This window comes from Mus pahari, chromosome 3 (assembly GCF_900095145.1).
Source record: "Mus pahari chromosome 3, PAHARI_EIJ_v1.1, whole genome shotgun sequence".
NCBI lineage: Eukaryota > Metazoa > Chordata > Mammalia > Rodentia > Muridae > Mus > Mus pahari.
In genome coordinates, this window is record NC_034592.1 from 91,090,720 (window position 1) to 91,115,948 (window position 25,229).

The window sequence follows — 25,229 nt, forward strand, 5'->3', positions numbered from 1 at the left end:
ATGCCAGGATCTCACCGGTTGCTTCGTCAGGATCTCGTCAGGAAAAACACGCTCAGCTGCTCAGCAGGTAGCTTCTTGCAGGAAGCTGCAGACGTGGCAGACAAAAGACTTCACCTGGGTCTGAAGACTCCACCCTCGGTGAGGTGAGCTAGCAACTGTGGCAAACAAGGTCCCGAGCCAGCCCGCTCAAGGCTGGGGGGAAGGGCACAGCCAGAGACTGAGTAGTGAAGACAATGAAGAGCCCCAAAGAAAGTAACAGCTAGAGATCCGGGTGGAGAGGCAAAGTGGCAGCCCCCAGAGAGTTAAAATAGAAATCCTGATGGTCCCAGAAAATCCCAGTTACAGATCTGAGGACAGCCGACAGTGTGAAAGTAAGTTATAGATTTCGGAGGGACCAGAGGAGCACCAGCCTCAGAGGGGAATCAAAAAAAAAAAAAAGAAAAGAAAAGAAAAAAGAAAAAAAGAGGTAACTCTCCTCTGCACCTCCTCTCCTTCCCGATTGACCCTGCCTAGTAACCCCTCTAGGATCCACCAGCTCCTTTCCCAGGTGGGACAGTTGACAGTTGTAATGTCTTCAGGGGCCTGTTTCTCTTTTCCATCTGAAACACCCTCCAGTCACCAACCCCCTCCTTAAATTGGCGTTGTTAAGGCATTTTATCATAGCAACAGGAAACAAAACCAAAACAAAAAAAAAAAAAAAAAAAAAAAAAAAAAAAGAAAAGAAAAGGCAAGAACCTTAAAAAATAGAAGGCACAGTGGATCTCATTACAAGTAAGAGTTTGGTCAGAGACAGGCTTCTTACTCTAAAGGGGGTGGTTACTGCAGAGATTCATTAAAAGTGATAAGAATAATTTACTGTGAGTACCAAACTATAGATGGAGCATCTGCCTGAGTGCAGCTCCTGTGGAGCCCTCCAACTTGATGACAGATGTGTGGTGCTGGAGAAAGTGAAGACACTGACCACCTGTTGACTTCCAGGCAAGTGGCCCAGGAGAGCTAAAGCCATTGCTATTTATACAATCACAATCCTGCTTGACCCAGCGGTGATATCATTGGTTACTGTATTAAAAGAAAACATAACACCAGCATTATAAAAGCCCCATCATTACAAGAGACCCCCAATAGTTCCCCTTCCTCCTTCCCACTCCCATTGGGCCAACCACCCCCTAAGCTTATTTTGTACTACAAAGCACAATTTCAGCAAGCCAAAAAATAAATATCTAGCCAGGCATGTCCTGTAGACATGAGCGCATACACAGCCGGTAGCAAATGCAGTTACACAGTAATGCAAAGTGAGAGACATATTAAACATTTGTGAGTATAAGTCCAGTCATCAAATAGCGTCCCTACATCATTATTTTTTAACGGCAGGCAGAGACATGCTCACTATACCGAGCAACCTTTCCTGATATGTACCTGTCATTTCCTGGTGCCATCATTCCAAGAACCATTAAGTCTCCATTGATCAAACATAGCTTCCCAATTTTCTAAGTCCCGGTTGATCAGACACAGCTTCCTCATTTTAAGTCTCTGCTGATCAGACATATATTCCACATTTTCATTCTCTGTGGATCACACAGAGTTTTCTCAGAACAGTTATGCAAGCAGGACCGACACCATTGTCCTCCACAGCTGCCACGGGTTTACTCAGTGTGACTGCGGCTGCTTCTTTAGGTACACGATTACATGTCCCTTACATGTCCCCAAAATACCCAGGATTAATGGTCACATCTGGAGGATCGATAGAGGTGGAGAGAGGAGAGGAGTCCTTTACCCCTTGAAAGAGTAAGGAGAAAACATAGAATCGTCCCCAGGGCTTTCAGACTGCATGATCGTGGCCTTGCCCATGACTGACAAAGTGAAACTAAATATTGTTATAAGTGTAAACAGCATAGCAAAAGCAAGGAGAGCTTGTAGAACATGGAATATGGTAATAAGCATAGAGGCCACCAAATCTGCCACAGGTCCTTGCCAATTGGGAAAGGTTTCCATGGGTCTTGCCATTTTGCCACAGTAGAATCCCAGGGGTCTCCATGGGCCTTGCCACAGTAGAGCCCCAGCAGTGAAGCACTCACTTGCTAGTCCTTGCAGGTCCTGTGTGGGGGATAAACCTTTTGGAGTGTGTAGGAGTTTTGGGGGTGAATGTACATCATTGGCTGGGGCCTATGTTCTGGGAGTGCTTCATTTGCATGAAGAGGAATCCCTGGTGCTTGTTTGACATGTCCTTATAAGGAGAGAGGAAATTTACCCTTTAACTTGGCCACCAGGCTACAATGTCTACCTCAAGGGTGGCAGAGGTGGGGGTTGAGAGACTGCAAGCAGGCCCACAACAGGAAGGAAGCCAGCCTACTTCTGCCAGTCTCAGGATGAGATTTTAGGGTTTGGACATATCTTGACCTCACTCTTGCTCTGGACCAGCTCCACATAACTCCTAGACAAGGCACAAGTCTAGGAATAGATAGCAGATCAATGATTGCCATGGGATAGTGGGTATTGCCTGCAATGGGAAGGAATCTCTAGGATATCAATGTTTTATATTGTTGTGATGATTTCATACATACGGATGCCAAAAGTCAATTATACAAAATAGTAATTATATAAAATAGTCAGGGGGCTGGAGAGATGGCTCAGTGGTTAAGATCACTGACTGCTCTTCCTGAGGTCCTGAGTTCAAATCCCAGCAATCACATGGTGTCTCACAACCATCTGTAATGAGATCGGATGCCCTCTCCTGGTGTGTCTGAAAACAGCTACAGTGTGCTTACATATAGTAAATAAATAAATCTAAAAAAAAAGTCAGTAGTGAATGTTAATATATATTTTACCTTTACAAATGCAACCATTATTCATTAAAGAAAGAAAAGAAGAGAACATACCACACTCTCCAAGAGCAAGTGGCCCCTGCATTATTAGCAGAGGTCGAAGAGATCCTTTGAATGAAGGTGGAAGAGATAGCTCATACTGAAACACTTAACTTTCTGAATGGAGACTCTGATTTGCGGCTTAAGTGACTACGTAACCTAATAGTAAGGGAACTGAGAGAGTCAGAAGGCCCGTAAGGTCTTTGGTGACACAGAGATTGTCCTCTGAACAAATATAAATAGCTGGTGGAGAAAAAGGCCAAGATCATGATTGTGTGTTGTACTGGACACACAGGAGAAAGCACCTTTTAGAGGGGATGAGGGCGTGGCTCAGCAGGTAAAGCGACTGCTGCACAAACAAAGGACTTCAGTTCAAATATATGTGTGTGTGTGCATGCATGTACACACACACGCGCGCACACACACACACACACACACACACAAAGAAAGTCATGGGAAGAGAGTGGAAAAACCAAGTACAGAGGGTTATTAAGGTCTCGATCATAGAAAAAGTTGTCTGTATGCTCAGACTCAAAGGATAATGAGCTGTGTGTGTGTGTGTGTGTGTGTGTGTGTGTACGATAAGATTTCCAGCCTGGCGTGGTGGCACACGCCTCTAATCCCAGCACTTGGGAGGCAGAGGCAGGCGGATTTCTGAGTTCAAGGCCAGCCTGGTCTACAGAGTGAGTTCCAGGACAGCCAGGGCTACACAGAGAAACCCTGTCTCGGGAAGAAAAAAAAAAAAAAAAAAGAAAAAAGATTTCCACTGAAAGTCTTGCCCACGTTAAGTGTGTCCTCTACCATTGAGATACATCACTAGTCTCCTTTAGGCTTTTATCTTTGCAACATGATTTGTTTATTATTATAATCTGGCATTTATTTGTTTATTAAATATTAAGTGCCAGTATAGTGAACCGTCCAATGACACATAAACAAAATACAGCTTCTGCCATCCTCAGATTTATAATTTAGCAGGAAAAGGAGGCAATTAAATAGTTTTGTTCTTAATTATATCTCTGGAAGCTGGTACATTGCTTACTAAGTGCTTAATAAATATTTGCAGATAGACGCATTTTATACTGCCTGTGTCTGTGTTTGTGGATATGTGTGCTTGGATGTCATAATCTTTAAAGTGAATGATACTTATTTCTTTGTTGCTTATGGATTAACTATGGCCTTCTTAATTAAAAAAGTTCCCTAGCAATCTTTCATCTTGCCTCTATTTTCTGCTGCGTGATTTATGGGACTCTAATGATTTAGCAAAAAATCCCATTTACCTAAAATGTTTGGTGGGATTGGCGAACACAGATCTGGTTTGGAAAGTCTGCCTTCTCAGACATGCTCAGGTAGAGGACATATGCTGGCATGGGGGTCACTGGGAAACCAGAGCCCATGTGGTCCCTTAGAAAAGCGAGATTGTGAAACAGACACCATGCAGAGGGCAGTGAGTGCTGTCACTAGCTTCTCTGACCTCCGTGTTTCCATGGGCCTTCGGAATATCCAGTGAACATGTAGTTGTGTTCATTGTGGTCAGCATCAGCTCATAAGGTTTCTAGATCTGAGATGGCTCAAGATTCTGCTGTAAGCCTCAGAAGTAGAGAGAGGCAGAAGACGAAGTAATGTGTAGATCCTAGTCTCTCTCTCTCTCTCTCTCTCTCTCTCTCTCTCTCTCTCTCTTTCTCTCTCTCTCTCTCTCTCTTTGGTTTTTCGAGACAGGGTTTCTCTGTGTAGCCCTGGCTGTCCTGGAACTCACTTTGTAGACCAGCCTGGCCTCGAACTCAGAAATCTGCTTGCCTCTGCCTCCCGAGTGCTGGTATTAAAGGCGTGTGCCACCACCGCCTGGCCATAGTTCTCTTGAGGGTTGTGGGCAACTCACAGAAGTCTTGTCTATCTTCCAGAACAACAGAAATTACAGACAAATAAATAATGAAAATTATAAGCTACACGACAGTAGCCACAGTGCACTAGTTACATTTCTTGTTGTTGGAACAAAATGCTGGACAAAAAAACTCAAGGAAAGAAGGAAGGGGCCTTATGTGGGCCTACAGTTGTCAAGTACAGTTCACTATGGTGGGACCATGGCTGCAGGAGCTTGAGCTTGAGCTCGTTGTCTGCAGCCAGAGACAGAGAGAAGGCTAGCGCTCAGCCTGCCTCTCCTTTCTAAGTTCAGGACCCAGACTATGGAACAGTGCCATCCTCAGGTAATGTGGCTCTTCCTCCTTGAGGTAACTTCATATAGAAAATCCCTAACTGGCATGCCCAGGGGTTGCCCAGTCTGGGTAAATCATCAGAGGTGTGCCCAGAGGGTTGTTTCCTAGATGATTCTAGATCATTCCAAGATGCCCCGACATGGTACCACCCACAGTGGGGTTAGCTCTTCCACATCAATCATCCCAACCCTAGCCATCACAAGTGTGTGATGTGCCAAAGTATTTGCCAAAGCAAGCATACAAACACAAGTAAAAACGGACTGCCCAAGAACAGAACAACAACCACAAAAAAGCTAAAGCCAAAGTGTTACTCCTACGGCCGTAGGTAAGACTGGAGAAAGAGGCCCCCATGAATAAAGGACAAAAGTTTGACTTGTAGACAGAAAGTTGTTACTGTATGAAGGCTAGATCATGGCCTTGCTGTCTCTAACTTACAAGGGACTCAGAAACAAACAAACAAACAAACAAGCCATAAAAAGCTAACACCTTAAAACTAAATGATCTCAGGAATTAAAGATCTAAGATTTTTCAGTATTCCAATGTAAAGTCTTAGGTGAACATCTTTTTTGAGTTCTAGTTTGGACTCCAGTCTTTCAAGACATCCTATGGTCTTCAGCAGAAACAAGCATTGTATAGCTACATATGCATCAGGATAGATAGGATAATCAGGCACTCCCAAATAAAGCTCACAATTAAGTGTATAAATCACAGAAGACAGCAATGTCGCAAGTGGAGCGTACAGAGAGTGAAGAAGAATGCTGGAACGTTAAGAGCTCAGGAAAGCAGAACAGCCTGAAAGATGTTGTGGGGTGGCTTAGAGCCCTCACAGCCACAAATGTGAGGAGTGAATACTGCCAGAAGAGAGTCAGAGGCTGTGCAGCAGAATATCTAAATATGAAAAAGGGGAAAGAACTCCTAGAAGTGAAGTCATTGAAATTAAAATTCAATGGAATGGTCAAAGTATAGGTAGGTCAGAGCTAAAATAAGAACCGCAGAATTGGAAGGCAGAGTTAGGAAAAAAAAAACAAAAACCTAAAATTAGCAAATATAATGTGGAAATGGAAAAAATAGGAGGATAATAAAAGGTACCAACAAGGAGGTAGTGTGGTTGAGTTTATGTCTAGTATAATGGGAGTTTTAGAGGATGGGAAAAGAGAGCATAGAAGATAGGCAATGATTAAGAAACAGTTCATAACTGAATGTGTGAGCTTTAGGCAGTATAGAAATCTACTGTTTCATTCTTCAGTCTGATAACTTTTGTTTTCCTCTTATATTTAGGTATAGGCAGAAATGTATAGTCATATTGTATTGGTTACAAATATTCAGGTCTTTGTAGCTACTACTTGATTGGATTATAAATATACAGATGTGTGCTAGTATTAGGCTATATATTTATTGACATGTGTGGTCATTACTGTATTAAAATATAAATATATAGAATATTCCCATGAGTGTTAACAGTTCTCTTAGGGGCTGGTGAGATGGCTCAGTGGGTAAGAGCACTGACTGCTTTTCAGAAGGTCCCGAGTTCAAATCCCAGCAACCACATGGTGGCTCACAAGAGGATGCCCTCTTCTGGTGTGTCTGAAATCAGCTACAGTGTACTTATGTATGATAATAAATAAATCTTAAAAAAAAAGTTCTGGGCTGGTGAGATGGCTCAGTGGGTAAGAGCACCCGACTGCTCTTCCAAAGGTGCAGAGTTCAAATCCCAGCAACCACATGGTGGCTCACAACCATCCTTAACAAGATCTGACTCCCTCTTCTGGAGTGTCTGAAGACAGCTACAGTGTACTTACATATAATAAATAAATAAATCTTTAAAAAAAAAAAAGAAAAAAAAAAGTTCTGTTAGTTACACTAGTTTACGTAATTTGAGGAGCTGTTTATATTGCCTGGGTTTTGTTTTGTGTTAATTCTTGTGTTTCTTGTTTTTCTTTGTCACGCCTAAAAGGTTTCTCTTCCATCATGAACCTCATACTTGAGCATCTCCAGTGAAAAAATTACGAAAGAAACAGAAACAAATGTACCAAATACAAGCTTTCCAGAAGGAATTGTGTTTGGCTGTGCTTACGATTGATGAAAATAAGTCAGTCATGTAGAAGTAGGATTGGACATAAAACAGCATGCTGTCATACAAATGATTGAGGATGCTGTACTTAGGAAAACCTGTCTGTATGGATTTTTTTTCTTCTCAAACTTCTGAAGGCAATATTAACAGGAACCATTTATGAAACACTTATCAAAAATGCTGAGTCTTAAATACATGTTGCCTTTAGTTATTAACAATAATCTTGAAAGATATGCATCACTGCTTCCATTTTATTGACAGGAAAGTCAAGGTTTCAGAGTCATCTATAACTTCTCTTTGGAGATTCCAGGTCTAATGGGGACTTTAGTTGATTGCCATTTCCCTCCTGTTCATGAGAATATGCCAGAAGTTTCCAAAGATACCATCTTTCACATTCTCTGAAGATCAAGCCCGAGTCCCTTGCTGTAGTCTACTCCAGCTTTTGTTGGTAACACCTCAAAGAAATACAAATAGAAATATCAATGGTGGCATATGCTTATTGCATGAGCGAAGCCCCTAGTGTTAGCAATAGTCTAGTGACCCCCAGTGTGTTCTCTCCCTCAGGCAAAGTTTTGCTGGCTGAGTAAAGATGAGAACACCATAGATGAGAATCTTTTCATTTAAATAAATTAGCAATGTCGCAACATTAATTATCTATAGCAGCTATTTTTAACTTAGAGTACTATGCCTAGCTGAGCTGAAGACCTTGGGTGTAATCTTTCCCTTTACTTTCTGCCTTGCATACAGATTCGAGGATGCCCATGATAGGAAGCAGACAGCACTTGAGAAGTGGATTTTTCTAAGCTCCATGGTAAACTACAGACTCTGCCCTACCCACCATGACTGTCTTCTTGCTCCACAGCTCCCACAGTCTCCCAAATATTTACTGTATTCTGTGGGACCCTTTATTGTGAAGTTTTGTTGTACTATGAACTAGAACGACAAGGAGAGTGAATTGTAGCTACAGACACTGTTCAGAGCCCAAGTTGGATGTTTGTACAGTTGAGGGTTGACTCAGAGTCACTGGGAACTAGAACTCTGAAATTATTTTGGATGATAATTCAGTCTAGAAACATTGGGAAGTATGAATTCATATATCTCAAGAGAAAATGTCTAAATAACTTATTACAAGTATATAAATACTTCTGAGAGTTAAGAATGCAGAACATTCTTTTGCTACAGGTTTATCATTAGCCCAAACTGGGCTTGTCACATAGATGTTTCCTTTTTGGTCTCCCGGCCTCAGTTCTTTGATCACTCTACTTCCTTTCTTCCCCTTAACCCTGTTGACTTTGGATCATTTTTACTGTCTTAGAACCCTCATGCTGGAGAAGCCATGTTTGGTCCACAGCAGTCATTCTTATGGTTTTAAATGGGACATCTTTAAGGGCTATTTTGAAACCTATTTGGTTAGAGAAGAGACCAGTAAATCTTTGAGGTCATGAAGTGAAGTTTTTTTGTGATCTCACAAGGTCAAGATATCATCCATATAATAATAATAATAATAATAATAATAATAATAATAATAATAATATATTTCTTTTTCTAAATATAGTCTCAGGGTGGCAGCATTCACTTTCTGATATATAATGTTGGCTTTTCCTTGGGGGAGGACTCTTCATTCAAGTCAAGAGGTGAGCCCAGAGATGTTCATTTAGGGGACTTTTGAAAAGATAAAACATTGACAATCTTTGGGGTATAGGGGAATAGAGAAAAAAACAATCCTTAGTATCAGTGGCCAATAGTGGAGTATTGGCCAGGACGGCAAAGACAAGGGAATGCCCCACTGAGGGGCATTCCCAGATCTGAGTGGTTTTGTTAATAGACTGTATATCTTATAATAGTTGCCATCACCTAGAATTCTTTTTAATTGCAACTATGGGAGTATTCCAGGAGACAGAGGAATAGCAGATATGTTGGAGTATGAACTGTGTAAGGACTTCTAATTTCTCCCTGGGTAAAGGCCACTGTTCAACTTAGGCTCATCTGAGACCCAGTCAAGGCAAGGAGTATTGAGTTAGGGAATATCATACCTAAGAGTGGCTTTTAGAATTAGGGATGACTCTTGGGAGAGTGTTTGTCACAGTCCTCTATCTGGATACACTTGCTTTCCATGTTACTTGAGAGGACCACATTTAGGGTTTCTAAGATATCTCTCCCCAACAGTTTGAAGGCCATGTCTAAGATAAGAAGTCTGATAAGGCCAATGGCACCATCTGGATCCCCGTCTTTGAGGACCTCTTTGTGGTATACTCCTGGGAGGAGCCTTCTATGCCCATTAGTTGTAGCCCAGGGGTTTGTCTCAATGCTATGGGACCTTGGATCAGAGTCTTATCTGCTCTGGTGTCAATTAGGCATTTAAATACATCTCTTATAATTTTTATATTGGGTTTTTGGTGTGGCCTTCAAAAATATTAATGACCCACAAGATATTATGGCTTTTCCCTCTTATTGTTTGGGCTGAGGGTTGCTCCTTTCGGAGTTTAGAGGCAAAAAGGGCTTGCCATCTTTATCATATAGAGAACAACAGTGCTTTTTCCAATGGAATCCTTTAAGGTATTGAGGACAGATGCTTTTAGGAGGTGCATCTTCCAAGCCCTTAGGTGGGGGCAGAGTTGGGGCATTCATCCTTCAAGTATCCTTCCTTTTTACCTTTAAAACATTTTACTTCTGTTTTAGGAGCCTCTGTGAAGGCCTTGGCAAAGGAGGCAGCTTTGTAGGAAGCTGACTCAGTATCTTCAGTGGGAACTATCCACTTACCATAATGTTCATTTTCGAAACCTCAACATGCCAGCTGGTTTTCTGAATTCATACCTTCCCAAAGGAGGACTTCTCTACCCATAGGATCAGGAATTTTGATTTCTAAGCTCATTTTTTTTTTTCTCTAAGAACAAAGTTAGAGAGGGTTTCCTCAGATCTTTGCTGATGGAGGAGAAGCAAGGAATCCCCATCTTGGGATGCAGAAACAGAGGTTATGCTGAAAGCGTACTTGCTCAAGGGACCCTGTTGTATGCCTGTTGTATGGTGGGGAAGTTATTTTGGCCCAAAAGCTCACTGAAGCCCCAGGGATATTTTGTTGGTTTTGTTTTTGATTTTTCCTGATCTCTTGCAGGTGTTTATCTTTATAAAAAGCCTCCCATTGAAGGAACAGGAACCTAGTCAAGGAGGAAGTGACAGATGTCACTCCAGTCCTGTGGTGTATTAAGGGCAGCAGGAAGGCTCAGGAGACATGATTTGGTCCAAGGGGCATGGATACCATCCTCTTGTATCACTTGTTTAAGCTCTTATATATCTGGTATGGTTACCAGTCTAGTGGCTGAGCTCAAGTAGATTGAACATTAACAGGGACAACCAAGTTGCTATTTCCATTGTGGGCAAGTTTGAAGGAATCTACAGTGGCAGTTTGTAGGCGGGTTGAAGGCAAGGGGTTATCAAGAGTTTTATGAGTGTCCTTAGAGGGCGAGGTAGGAGGGACATAAGGAAGCAGTGGGGGATTAAGAGAGGTGGGTGTGTTGGGGCCAGGGGTTGTTCTCTGTCTAATGTATTTGATTGCTGGTTCAAGGGCAGCAAGGTCTGCCACAGGATGGTCGGCAGGGCTTTCCTCCCAGAGTGTCCGCTGGGAGTAAGGGGTTTAGGTTCATCCTTAATTTCCTTTTCAGAGTCAGCCATGCATTGCTGAATGACTGCAAAGTTGGGGAGGAAGGAAGTGGGAGTTGTTCTTTCTTGGACTTCTCACCACCAAGACCAGACCTCAGCATTGTAGGGGTGCTGGAGATCACCCTGGGGGGCTAATCAAAGGACCTCCTCCCAGAAGGAAACTGTTTCCTTCTGGGAGACTTTTGTTCCCCCGCAGCTTGAGGAGGGCCATGACAGAAAGGAGGGCCATGACTGAAAAGGATGAAAGCACTCAGTCAAAGGGGAGCGTAGTGGGACTCCTGGAGTTCCAGATCGCAAAGCCTGCCCACAAATTTAAGAAAACCAGCAACCACCCTAAGGGCTTGTGGATGGTCATTGTGCTACTAGTTTTTTTCAGAAAGATTTAGAGAGGTGATTTTTTTTTGCCAATGCCCAAAGATCTGTTGGGGTCTGACCATCAGAGGGATGGCTCTGATCAAAGGTAAACGAGGAAGAACCAGACAATCCTCAGATCAGAGTGAGAGGTATGATGCAGTTGTTCCATAGAGGGAAGTACTCACCCTCTTCCTACTGTCCTAGAGTCCCCGTTTCAGCACCAGATGTGACTATCTGATCTCAAACGGTTGTTGTTGTTGTACTCTGGTGGTATCAGGGTTCAGAGGAAACAGGAGCAAGGTCTTAGACAGGGCTGAATTCAGCAGGAATGGATAACCCAGGAGAGATCAGGTAAACTCTGGCTTTTTCTTGGGAAAGAAAAATCTGTTCTGGAAGTTGTATCAATCCATCTCAAGCTCCAGAGCTTGAGTCCATTAGCATCCTGGATACACCAGTGGACACACCCAGTGGCGGAAAAGCTGAATACCCACGTTAAATTTGTCCTGACTACTTGTTATCTGAGGAGGTGGTATGGTGTGGGAGAGTGGGAAGTTATCTGAAAGGGGGCTCTATCTATAAAGAAAGCCCTCATTTATACTAGAGTGGAAATGTCTGTTGATGTAGTTGTTTAAGGTCACCTATGTTTCTGTAGGTGATCTCCTTGTCCATGCTTTTATACATAAACTCAATAATTCCACTATCTCCCAACCCAGACCTGAGTGGAATTGTTACTTTGGTCTGTTCTCAGTGCTTAGTCTGAGGGGTGGGGTGTGTGTGCTGATGTTTGTTTATGACTCCCAAGGGAAAATTTCAGCAATAGAAATGCTTTTCTCTTTTGATGTAATGAATACAAATTTTCACAAATATTAATTTCTCTAGTCAAATCTAAATAACCAGCTACTTTATTTATTGATTCATCCTGTTTTTTTTTTTAATTATGCACTTTAAACATTAGGAATGACTTTGGAAGAAACAGGTATACATTTGATAAATTAGTCAAGGCAGGAACTTTCTTGCTTCATTTGCTTGCATGCATTAACTCATTATGCATTAACTCTTGACTATGGACATGATGCGATTACCTGTTTCAAGTTCCCGATGCCTTGGAATCTTCACCAACTGTAACTTGGAATGGTGAGCTAAAGTAAAATAAACCCTTTCTCCTATATGTTGCTTTTGTCAGAATACTTTATTCCAGCAACAGAAGAAAGTCTTGTTTCTTCCACCCTCTTTCCCTTGTTGGTGTCATGGATGTCTGTGACTTTAAATATACCTGCACCCAGATAACTTGTATTTTAGCATGCAACTAGTACATCTACACAAACGTGTGGTTACAGGAAATGGGTGCAATGTTTGTGTATATGTACTAGGCTGCATGAGGATATATATGAAAACCTTTGATTCTGACCTAAAACATTGCTACCGATTTTGAGGAATGAATAAGCATCCTATTCAGCTTCTCATGAAGAAACAGAGACTGGAGCAGTGATACAGAACATTTGAGAGTAATCACTCTGGTATATAAATCAATACCATCTTGTTTAAGCTAAGGAACACTTATTTATGATTCTGTTGTGCTGTCCCTGACTTCACAGATGGTTTAGGCAGGGTAAGTATTCAAGGGTAAGTACACAAGTCTTAGGCTTCTGAATGAATCTAGGTTTTGAACCATGAGGATGGACTTAGGAGCTGTTGTCACAGACAGTGGGATTCTGCCAGGCAGCTCCTCCCAGCTCTGAAAAACAGTACCTTAGTTTGTTAAGAGCTCCTAAAGAGGCTGTTAGGGTTACCTCCTAGGAGATGAATTGTATCTTTATTCCTTTTCTTGTGAAAGTGGAATATCTAGAAACCAGACAAAAAATTATTTTAATGTTGTTAGAATAGATTTTAATAAGCTAAGTTTAAAATACATGGTGGACTGCTTGTTGGAATAGAAATTGGTGTGGTATTTCTGGAAATTAAGCAAATAACACAAATACAACGGCACTGAATGAGCCAATTCTATTTCCAATAGAACACAGAGAATGCCTTTATGTGCATCCCAAAGATACTTGTCAGTGTTGAGGTTAAGAGGAAACTTAGTCCTCATTATAGTAAAAGACAGAGCTACTATAGTCTACAAATGAGCAGATAATCAGGTTAGAAACAACAACAGCAACAACAAAGAACTACATACAATTGTGACAAATTGCAGAAAATACAAATAAAAAGATGTAAGCCATTTTATGAGCTATATAAATATAAGGCAAGAGTTAAAATTTTAGATTGCCATCTATTGTGGTGTGTATTGGGACATGTTATTGTTTATTGAGATGGAGGGGAGGAAACGAGTAATAGAAAGGAAGGAATCACAGAAGCCGAGGATGAAAGACACATTCCTTTTGGACCTGAGGGAATAAACCAATTCAGAATTCAAAAATGAGAAGGGTTACATTTTCTAATCTTGATCCACACTGGAAATTTTATAGCCCCTTGCCTTGTCAAGAACTGTGTTATGTTTCTGGTTTTAATCATGTTTAAATTTATTGTCAAGCCTTGAGTCTTAGAGAGTATAATTCAAAAGTTTCTTTAAAGATATATCCTAGAAGATCTTTAACAACCAGCTTTGTCAAGACATAATTTACATGTAGTAAATTTCACATATATTTTTTTTAAGCTCAATGAACTTCCACAGATGTATTGATCTTTCTAGTTGGAATATAAAACATCTCCATCACCTGACACAAATCCTTGGAGGTCTTTTTTTTTTTTCAGGCAGACTCTTATTCAGTATGAAGTGTGATGGGATATTTATTATTATTCATTAAGTTTACATGCATTCACATTTCTTATGAATGGGATAATTCAATGTGACTTTTTAAAAAGCAGTCTTCATTTAGCATGGTGCTTCTGAAATTCAAATATGTCATATATATCAATACTGCATTACCTTTTTACAATTTAGTAATGTGACATTATATGGAAATCCTAAAAATTGCCATCCCACTTACTTGTTGATGGGCATTCAGTTTGTTTCCTGGTTTTGTCTGCTAGAAGTAAAACTTCAGGAGCATCTGGGTATAAGTCCTTTTGATGACAAGTGCATGTTAACTTATTTTTGTAATTGATCCCATGTAGAGCAGATTCTTTATTTTTGTTTGTGAATTTTCAATTGTTGCAATGTTACTTGTTGAAAAGATTAACCTTTCCCCAGGTCATTATCTGAGCTTTGTTTAACGCAATGAGATAGCTTTCCAGTCTCTACCTCTGACCCTGCAGCCATTGCAATACTGATGCCTAAGAAGAACTGGATTGCTATCTATGAACTCATTTTTAAGGAAGTGGTGATGGTTGACAAGAAAGTTGTCCGTATGCCCAAACACTCTGAGCTGGCAGACAAGAAGGTGCCCAACCTTCATGTAATGAAGGCCATGCAATCTCTCAAGTCCTGAGACTACATGAAGGAGATATTTGCCTGGAGACGTTTCTATTGGTACCTTGGGAAGGAGGCCATCCAGTATCTCAGACATTACCCTAACCTACCTCCAGGGATTGTGCCTGCCCCTATGTTGCAGCCATTGTGAGACTGGCAGGCCTTGTCCCTAAGGTCCAGAGGGAGAGTGATCTGCAAGGTCCACAGAGGAGACAGACAGACACCTACAGAAGGAGGGATGTTCTCATGGTGCTGGCAAGAAAGATGAGCCTAGGGCTGGCTTCCACTTTAGGGGCAACTATGGTTGTAGCTTACTTAGGTCAGCTACTTCAGTGAAGCTGGAGACTGTGTTGGGTTGAATAAACTTTAAGGAAAAGAAATGATATCTCCATGTATGTGTGAGTCTATTTCCATCTTCTTTATTTTGTCCCACTGTGTAAGAGATTGTTGCTATTAATGTAGCTTTAGAATGAAGTCTTGACAACAATCATCTCTGTACATGCTGCAACATTTTTATTTTTTTTTTAAGTTTAAATTGTTTTCTATTTAGTTCCATAACTTTGAGTCCTAAATCGTCAGTTACTTCAAAGTCTTGCTGGAACTTTGATTGGCATTTCTTTGAGTCTATAGATGTACAGAGAGTCTCCATCTTACCAATGTCTAAATAAGAAGCACAGCTCCTTCCATTCCTCCCTGCCCTGTTTCATGCTTGCCGGTGCCAGTGTAGAACATATTACTGTCGCCTAAGTGATTCACGTGCTCTTGATGCTTTCAAGAGCCGAATGCATCCATTTTGTCAAATTATTTTTTAAATTATGTTGCTAACACAGAGAAATAGATTTATTTGGGTGTAGGATTTGTGTATTAGGTGTAGGATTTGTATAGTACACTCTTGGCAAATTTACTTATTATTTATGATACATGTTCTTGATCTGTAGAACTTATTTATGAAATAATCTGTTCTTCATTCAGGATTGATTGCTCACTTTTCTTACTTTTGTTTCCATTTCTCTCCTTTTTAAAATTCTTTTTGTTACAGGGTCTCACTATACAACTTTAATTGGCCTGGAGCTCAGTGTATAGACCACGCTGGCCTCAGGCTCACAGGCCTCTACCTCATGAGTTCTGGATTAAGGACATTTTGCCACTACGTGGTTTACTTAACTCTTTGAGATCTTCTTTCTTACCAGTTATGCTGGCTGAGACAATTAGGATATGCACAGAGTACTGCAGCAAATGGATCCTTGGAGCAGAAACTGGAGAATTTTTGGTCTGATCTTATCTTTCTCAAACCAGTTCCCTTTCATGGATTGTTTATTTTTTTTGTCCAGTTTTCTCTCTGCTTTTGATGGGATGTCTGCTCCAGTCTCTGCTACTTCATCAGAAGCAGAATCTGATGCTTATTCATTCCTCAAAATCCGTAGCAATGTTTTAGGTCAGGATCAAAGGTTTCCATATTTCCATGCTGATGAGAAGGAAGAGCTATGGGATTCTTGTTTTGGGTGCAGTCAGATCAGAGTCCTCACATGGATTAGAGAATTACAAGTTTTCTTAAGGCTGCATTGTAAAAGGAATGTCTATCGGGGGAATGTTAGGTACCTTTTCTTGTTGAGTATGCTAGAGGGTTTTTTTTTTTTTTATCTTGATATTGCTACTAGATAAGATGTTATATCTTCAAAACATTTCTTGTTATGTTGGGGTTATAGCTCAAGAGGTTATAGTTGCAAGGCCCAGAATTTGATCTTTAGTGTCAGAAAATCAAACCTGGCTTCAACAATGACTGGGCTGATAAGATATGTCCACTGGTACCGGACACAATAGTTGATCAATGTTCCGGAAATATGAAGCATTTTCTGATTGAATTTAAGACCCACTTCATAGTAAGACAGAATTTATGCTCAATACTCTTAACTGGAGTTAAGATACTCTTAGCAATTCATGGTTGGCTAGGTCATAGGTCCTAAGGGAAAACCTAGTGCTATTATTTATTCTACTAAATTAACATAACAATAATTTCCTGCTAAGTTCATATCTTTGTGCACATAGAGTGCAACATCTCTCAACTCCCCTTTTACAGTAGATGGTGATTAATACAGAGAACTACCACTCATCAGGATGTAGAAAATCCTGAGCACTTTGAGGTGCTCAGCTTTAAGTAGGATATTTATATAACATTCCTTTTCTCAGGTCTCAGAGGTCACTGCAGAAGAGCAGCAGGAAGATCCAAGGGCCCTAGGGAAGGAATAGTTGCTGTGGATCAGTATTTGTCAGGCAGGACAGTACTGTTGCATATATAAATTCACTGTGCCTGTGACTTAAGGCACAAGACCTGTATAAGATCAAGCCAACTTGAATCCAGCATAAACGGTGGAGGGCCTCATAGACCTCACTTGTAGCTGAGGAGCTACTGACAATTGACGGCTTCTAGAATTAGAAGGAAGCCTGCTCTCTTTGGGAATTCAGGCTCTAAGAGGCTACTCTTACACCAGAAGGTGGTTCCACACACATGAATTTATAGGGATCACTAACTGGACTCAGTGAGTTCAAAAAAGAATAGTACGGGGCTGGTGAGATGGCTCAGTGGGTAAGAGCACCGACTGCTCTTCCGAAGGTCCTGAGTTCAAATCCCAGCAACCACATGGTGGCTCACAACCATCTGTAAAGAGATCTGACACCCTCTTCTGGGTCAGCTACAGAGTACTTACATATAATTAATAAAAAAAAGAAAAAAGAAAAAAGAAAAAAGAACAGCACATGAAATTAGGAGGGGAAAGGTGGTGGGAAGGCTAGGGGAGGAGTTGGAAGGAATTAAAAGGGGTTGGATGTGTTCAAAATAGATTACATGCATGCATGAAATTTTTAAGCAATTAAAAAAATTACCTCCCAAATCTTAGGGAATCTTTTCTCAGGGTGGAATGTTTCATCTCATCTCTTGAAATTGTTGCACAAGCTCAACATGCAGGAGGCCCTAGGTTTGATCCCCAGTACCACCGAAAACTAGGTGTGGTGAACCAGACCTGCACTCTCAGCAGGAGGTGTAGACATTCAAAGTCATCCTTGACTACATACAAAGCTCAATTGTATCAGATAAGATAAACTTTACTTTGAGAACACCATTTACTAAAACAATTACTGCATTAATTATATAGAAATCTATATTTTAAAAAGTATAGGCATTATAAGAACAAAAGCAAAAGCAAAATATGAAAAATAGAATTGTGACAACAGAGACTGAGCCCCTGCCTTAGGCTCCCCAGCGAGCATTTTGTAAGGTTCTGCTTTAATTATAGAATACTAGCTGATCTGGAGAGAGACGTTTTCAAGGCCAGAAGCCCTAAAAGCCTCTGTTTCTTGGTTTTGACTAGTCACCATCATATCTCAGAGAAATTCCTTCTCTCTCTCAGATCTCGCTTGAAGAGAAGTGTTTCTTCCTCTCTCTAATAGATTAGCCTCCTTGTTGGGAGTCCATCCTTCTTAGCCTCTCATAATGGCTTGGGGGACTCAACACAGTTCAGTGTCCTAGATAAGTTCTCTTTTATTTAGTATTAGAAGCATCTTAACTTGCTTATTTGGTGCCATTAGGGGAAGCCTCTCATTATAACTTTGAAGTTGCTGTACTGAAAATCACATGTTGTCTAGATAGTGCCCATCCCTTTTGTTCCTTCTAAGAAATCAGAGGCTCTTCCAGCATCTAGTACACCTCATGTAGTCCAAATAACTCTTTGGAATTGACTTCATTCTCTTGCTATATAGCATGAAACCAATACCTAGTCACTGAGTTCTTCCACTATTTAAACGTCTTATGAACTTCTTTCTTTAACTTCTGTGTCCTATGCGTGTTTTATGCATTAGATGCCTATGGATACAGTATCCAAGAGGCTTCTTCAAGGACACCCGAGGAGGACTGAAGATCTGCAAAAGAAAGACAACATCAAATTATGTAAAAACAAAGCAACAAGGCCCTAATAGTGGTTAGGTTGTGCCACATTAACATCATTTCCTGGTCTCACTGGTTTAATACCACAATCTCTATGACTGTCTTACATCACATGTCCACTGAAGGTTAGTGAGAGACTGAAGTTCTGTGCTCGACAGTTGCCCAAGAAACCCATGTTAAAAGACCGTCTACTGTTTTAAATGACGTATCTAGAAAGGAATTTTCCTTATTGCTATGGGAGGACAAGAGACCCAGAGAAAGGTATGGTTGTCAATGCCTCACCTCCCACATGTCACTGAGGAGAACTAATTGGATGGCTTTTCTTTTCTCAAGTATTGGGACCAAGATGTGCAACCTCCTGTTTGCCCAGAGGAGAAGAAGACATTGGTGGATATGTTTATTCATGTTCCTTAAATAAAAAACAATGAAGTTGAGAAGAAAAATCCAAATTAATAAATAATTAAAATAGAGAAAATCCAAATTAATATATATGTAGTCAAATATTTCATGATTAAGTTAGGTATAAATAAATATTTCTTTACCTCCACAAAGTTACTTAATTTTAAAGCCCAGGCTTGCACACTTAGAGTGTATTCCTCTAAAAGTTCCTTCAGTTTCAATTTCTTTCATTTTTACCTACAAAGGAGTTGCCTTCATTTTGGCATTTCCATTCATGTCCTCCATGCTTTGACCATAGCCAGCATCTGGTTACTCTATCTCCTGTCTCCTCCTGGTGGTTCTTTTCATACACTCTAAATTACTCATAGGAGGAAAAAAAAATCATGCAATGTTTATAATGTTGAATCTTCTGAGTTTTGCTTGGCACAATAATTTCCAGTTTTACCCATTTTTCCTCTTCCTCCTCTCCCTTCTGCTCCTCCCCCTCCTCCTTCTTCTGCATTTTAATTATTTATTTTTTCCCTTTTATTAAACAGACCAATTAATCTGAATAGTTTCCCTTCCCTCTACCCTTCCCGACTACCCCCATCACCTCTTCTCCCACGTGGATCTACTTCCTTTCTTCTCTCATTAAAAAATAACAGGCCTCTAAGAGATAAACACAACAAAATGAAATATAACATGGAAAAATAAAACCCATTATATCAAAGTGGCACAGGTCAATCCAACAGAAAAACAAAAGAACCCTGAAAGAAGGCACAGGAATCAGAGACCCACTCATTCACTTATTAAGTAGCCCCATAAAAGCACTAAATGTACTGAGAAGTTACCGTATACACCCAGAGAGTCTGGTGTAAACCCACATGGGCTCTGTAGTTACTGCTTCAGTTTCTATATCAGTATTTTTCTTTTCTTTTCTTTTCTTTTCTTTTCTTTTCTTTTCTTTTCTTTTCTTTTCTTTTCTTTTCTTTTCTTTCTTTTCTTTTCTTTTCTTTTCTTTTCTTTTTTTTCTTTTTTTACAAGTGAAGATAGTATTTAATGACACGTCCAATAAAAGAAACTTATGGAGTTGACTCTGTGTCAATATTAGCATCACACTAAGTAGAATCACTGGGACCAAATTAGAACACAGAGAATCTAAGATATCAAGGTGACGTAAATGCTTGAATAAAATAATTGAACATTTGATGATGGATGGAATATTTACGTAAACTCATCTTGTTGTTTTAAAAAATTTTTATTGGATATTTTCTTTATTCACATTTCAAATGTTATCCCCTTCCCCACCCCCTCCAACCCCTTATCTTATCCCCCTCCCCCTGCTTCTATGAGGGTGTTTCCCCATCCATCCACCCACTCCTGCCTCCTCACCCCCCAATTCCCCTACACTGGGGCACTGAGCTTTCACAGGACCAAGGGCCTCTCCTCCCATTGATGGCTGACAAGGCCATCCTATGCAACATGTGCGGCTGGGTCCCTCCATGTGTACTCCTTGGTTGGTGGTTTAGTTCCTGGGAACTCTAGGGGGTGGGGGGAAGGGTCTGGTTGGTTGATATTGTTGTTCCTTTAATGGGGTTGCAAACCCCTTCAGCTCCTTCAGTCCTTTCTCTAACTCCTCCATTGGGAATCCTTTTCTCAGTCCAATGGTTGACTGAGAACATCCATGTCTGTATTTGTAAGGCTCTGGCATAGCCTATCAGGAGACAGCTATATCAGACTCCTGTCAGCAAGCACTTGTGGGCATCCATAATAGTGTCTGAGTTTGATAACTGTATATGGAATGGATCCCCAGATTGTGCAGTCTCTGGATGGCCTTTCCTTTAGTCTCTGTTCCATTCTGTGTCTCTTTATTTCCTCTCATGGGTATTTTGTTCCTCATTCTAAGAAGGGCCGAAATATCCACACTTTGGTCTTCCTTCTTCTTGAGTTCTATGTGGTCTGTGAATTGTATCTTGGGTATTCCAAGCTTTTGGCCTAATATCCACTTATCAGTAAGTGATTACCATACGTGTTCTTTTGTGATTGGGTTACCTCACTCAGGATGATAGTTTCTAGTTCCATCCATTTGCTTGAGAATTTCATGAATTCATTATTTTTAATAGCTGAGTGTAAATCACTCCATTGTGTAAATGTACCACATTTTCTGTATCCATTCCTCTGTTGAAGGATGTCTCCATTATTTCCAGCTTCTGGCTATTATAAATAAGGCTGCTATGAACATAGTGGGGCATGTGTCCTTGTTATATGTTGGAGAATCTTTTGGGGTATATGCCCAGGAGTGGTATAGGGTCCTAAGGTAGTACTATGCCCAATTTTCTGAGGAACCACCAGACTGATTTCCAGATTAGTTATATCAGCTTGCAATCCCACCAACAATGGCAGATGGTATACATATTTTTCAAATGACATAATTTCATCCCTTATGGATGAATAAAAGTCCATTGTATATATAAATTACTTTGCTATTGGTATGATAAAACACTGTGAAACTTATAAAAGAAAGCATTTATTTGAAGCTTACACTTTCAGAGGGTGAGTCCATGACCATCATGGCAGAGAACATAGCAGGCAGGCAGGTATGGCTGAGAGCTTATACCTTCATTCACAATCAGAAGGCAGACAGATAGACAGACACACACACACACACACACACATAGATAGAGAAACAGAGAAACAGAGACAGAGACACACAGAGACAGAGAACAGAATGAAGCAAATCTTTTGAAACCTTGAAGCCACCCACCTACCCCAGTTACATACCTCCTTAAACAAGGCCACACTCCCTAATTCTTCCCAAACATCTACACAAATTGTGAACCAATTATTCAATCATATGGGACTTTGGAGGTCATTCTCATTCAAACCATCAAATGCACTAAGCTTTCTTTATGTGTTGTTTGTTATCTATTCTGAGCCCATAACTTGACTATTGTTGATAGTACAGTATTAAATATGGATGAACTGGTATCTCTATGATATTCTGACTTATATTTTTTCAAATATGTGCCTAAGGATAACATCTCTGGAAAAGTTTGTTCCTTAATTTCAAAGCCTTATGATTGCTATAAAATTACAAACATTTATGAATTGGGTGTGTGAATGTAGCCAGTAATATCAAACACAGTTACAATCCTCTTTATTACTTTATTGCCATCTATAATACATTTTTTATATTTTTATACATATATAATAATGTATTTTGGTCATATTTAGCCTTGTCTTCCTCTATTGTTCATCTTTCTTCATGACTAGCCTTCCTTCTAAATTTCTTTATATCTTTTGTTTTGCTACATTTGACCTTTGTTAGGGCTGTAAAGGAAGCATGATGGGAGTTTGTTTACTGGAACATATGCACTTTCCCAATTCTATACCATTGAAGAAAACATTTCTGCCTCCTCCATCAACTGCTACCTGCACATAAATCTCCAGGGAAGGGTGGGCTCCCATGAGTGCCTCATCTTTTCATCTTTCATAACTTTATAGGTACATTTAAAAACACTTTCTATGCCTCCACTTTTAACAATGCCTCTGAAAAATCATTTAATGTCTCCCGAAGGACAGTAAATGGTATAGAGACCTAGGTTTTTGCACTTGACATTTGATTCCTAGGGTTTCAGTGCCATTTCTGACACAGTGGAGAAGAAGGTCAATATTTGTTGAAATGCTGAACAAAAAGATAAAACAGTCCAGTCTGCACTTTTGAGGAGAGTAGAAGCCCAGAGAAGAAAACACCACGTGGGGAAAGCGCATTGCATTGCTGTGAACGCTACCAGTCAAAGCCCCAGGAGGACAGAACTTCCGTGCATATAAACGGAACAATTTCAGGAGAATTTCATAAAAATTCGGGCAAGATCAAGAGGNTCCGTGCATATAAACGGAACAATTTCAGGAGAATTTCATAAAAATTCGGGCAAGATCAAGAGGAAAGGGGAGAGAGGGGAGAGGGGAGAGGGGAGACAGGGGAGAGCGCCAGCTGCCTCAAAGGTGATTTTAGTTCAAGGGACTCAGCAGCCTGCAGACATTTCCTGAATCAGAGAGAGATGGCAAAATGTGAGGCCTATGCCAGGCAAATCAAATAATCTCACAAGGAAGGAATGCGTGGTGAAACATGAATGTTAAATCATGGAGAGGAGACCATGGCAGGAGGAAGCAGGTCACAAAGGTTCTGGAGTGGAGTACTATTGAGGAAGATGGAGAAGCAAACAGATAGTGTATTGTGAGGTGTCTTTCCAAGTAGTGTGCTCTCCTATAGTCATAGCCCATTGGTTGGATAGGAACCCAAACCCTTGGGAACATTCCTGGAAGCTCTCAGTCTCTCCTTATTGAAACAGAAATATAGTCACAGGTAATGCTGTGAGATTTTATAGCTTAGTTGTTGCCTTTGCCTTCAAAATATGGCTCAAAGGTATGTTCTCCCAGCTCAATTTAAAAACTCCTCCGCATTCATTGGGGCAAAGAGTCAAAAATATGTCCGAAGAAGTCCTTACTGGTATGCTAAGAATATTTGGGCTGAGAGCAGACAAGAGATCTGCCTACAGGGGGCAGTAAAAGAGCAAGGGATGGTCCTCGAGTTCCTGAATCTATTCCTAGAACTGGAGAGCTATCCTCCAATGGGCACACTGATCAAAGCTTCCCGAGCAGGTGTTCCTGAACTGCTGTAAGGCTTTCGGTCCTTCTTAATGCTTTTCCAGGCAGATTTGCCATGGGATCCAGTGGGTCAGCTGCGGCACCCACGCCAGCCAGGTGCAGGTAGCTGTCAGTATCATTAGCAAGTGTAAGCACAGTGGTTTAGACTTTATTAGTTTGCTCCATTGGATCCAAGCAAAGGGCATGAAGCTGAACACAGGCATCCTGGATATGGATGGGTAATGAGAGGGTAGGTGTCTAGAGTTAGACAGCATTTGTTTCTCTGGGTGCCTGCATATCTCAGCTCCTGTAATCAGCTCTTACTTGTATTCTTCGACAATCCACATTGTATGTAGCTATCTCGCTCAGAACAGGTCCCCCACAGTGTGCTTGTCTGCTACATAGGTTAATTCAAATTAACTTACTCTTATTAAGAGATTAAGGGACATTTGGCCTCTGTGAGCAGCAGCGAGCGAGCGGTTGAGTGCTCACCATCTTAGGAGGATGTTCTAGTCCGTAGCATACCTGGCGCCACACCTGCAGCTGGTACAGGATGGCCTGTCGGGTCCCTGCAGCCCCCCAGGTCCGCATCGACATTCTCGCCACCTGGCCACCGCCATCGTAGAAGAGTACAGTTGTGAATTTGGCTCCATGAAGTCTTAAGTTGTGGGCTGATACACACTGCTGTTATTCCCCTGGATTTAGTAAAATGCCGCATGCAGGTGGGCCCTCAGAAGTACAAGGGCATATTTAATGGATTCTCCATTACACTGAAAGAAGATGGCGTTCATGGTTTGGCTAAAGGATGGGCCCCAACTTTGTTTGGCTATTCCATGCAAGGGCTCTGCAAATTTGGCTTTTATGAAGTCTTCAAGGTCATGTATAGCAACATACGTGGTGAGGAGAACACCTACCTGTGGCGCACATCTCTATGTTTAGCTGCTTCTGCCAGCACTGAATTCTTCGTTGTCATTGCCTTGGTTCCTCTGGAAGCTGCTAAAGTTCGAATTCAAACCCAGCCTGGTTATGCCAACACGTTGAGGGAAGCCATTCCCAAAATGTATAACGAGGAAGGCTTAAATGTGTTCTACAAGGGTGTTGCTCCTCTGTGGATGAGACAGACCCCATACGTCATGATGAAGTTCACCGGCTTTGAATGTACTGTTGAAACTTTGTACAACTTTGTGGTTCCTAAGCCCCGAGGTGAATGTTCAAAGGCAGAGCAGCTGGTTGTGACATTTGTGGCAGGAGTCTTCTGTGCTGGAGTTTTCTGTGCGATTGCCTCCCACCCTGCTGACTCTGTGGTCTCTGTGCTGAATAAAGAGAAAGGCAACACTGCGTCTCAGGTCCTGCAGAGGCTTGTCTTTAGAGGTAAGTTAGGCTCTCCTGAGAAGCGCCACCTCAGTGTGTGGGTAGGTAGGTGGTGCTCGTGCACTCACGTTTCCTCTCTGAACCAGGTGTGTGGAAGGGGCTCTTCCCCCCCCCCCCCCCAATCATCATGATTGGCACTTTGACTGCACTGCAGTGGTTCATCTATGATTCTGTAAAGGTCTACTTCAGTCTCCCTCGCCCTCCTCCACCTGAGATGCCAGAGTCTCTGAAGAAGCAGCTCGGGTTAACTGAGTAGATACATCAAAGTAACCTGGACTGAATCTGCTTGTTGATCAGTGTTGAAAGTGCAAAGGAACTTTTATATGTTTGA

General features: G+C 41.1%; 1 protein-coding gene across 1 annotated transcript; it reads left to right on the plus strand.

Annotated features, from left to right (window-relative positions):
* Positions 1-25,229, plus strand: LOC110317986 (phosphate carrier protein, mitochondrial-like). The gene is given in 5 exon segments (XM_021192767.2): positions 1-143; positions 23,593-23,675; positions 24,048-24,182; positions 24,185-24,898; positions 24,985-25,229. Coding segments are annotated over 5 exon segments (1,245 nt in total). The 3' UTR covers positions 25,155-25,229.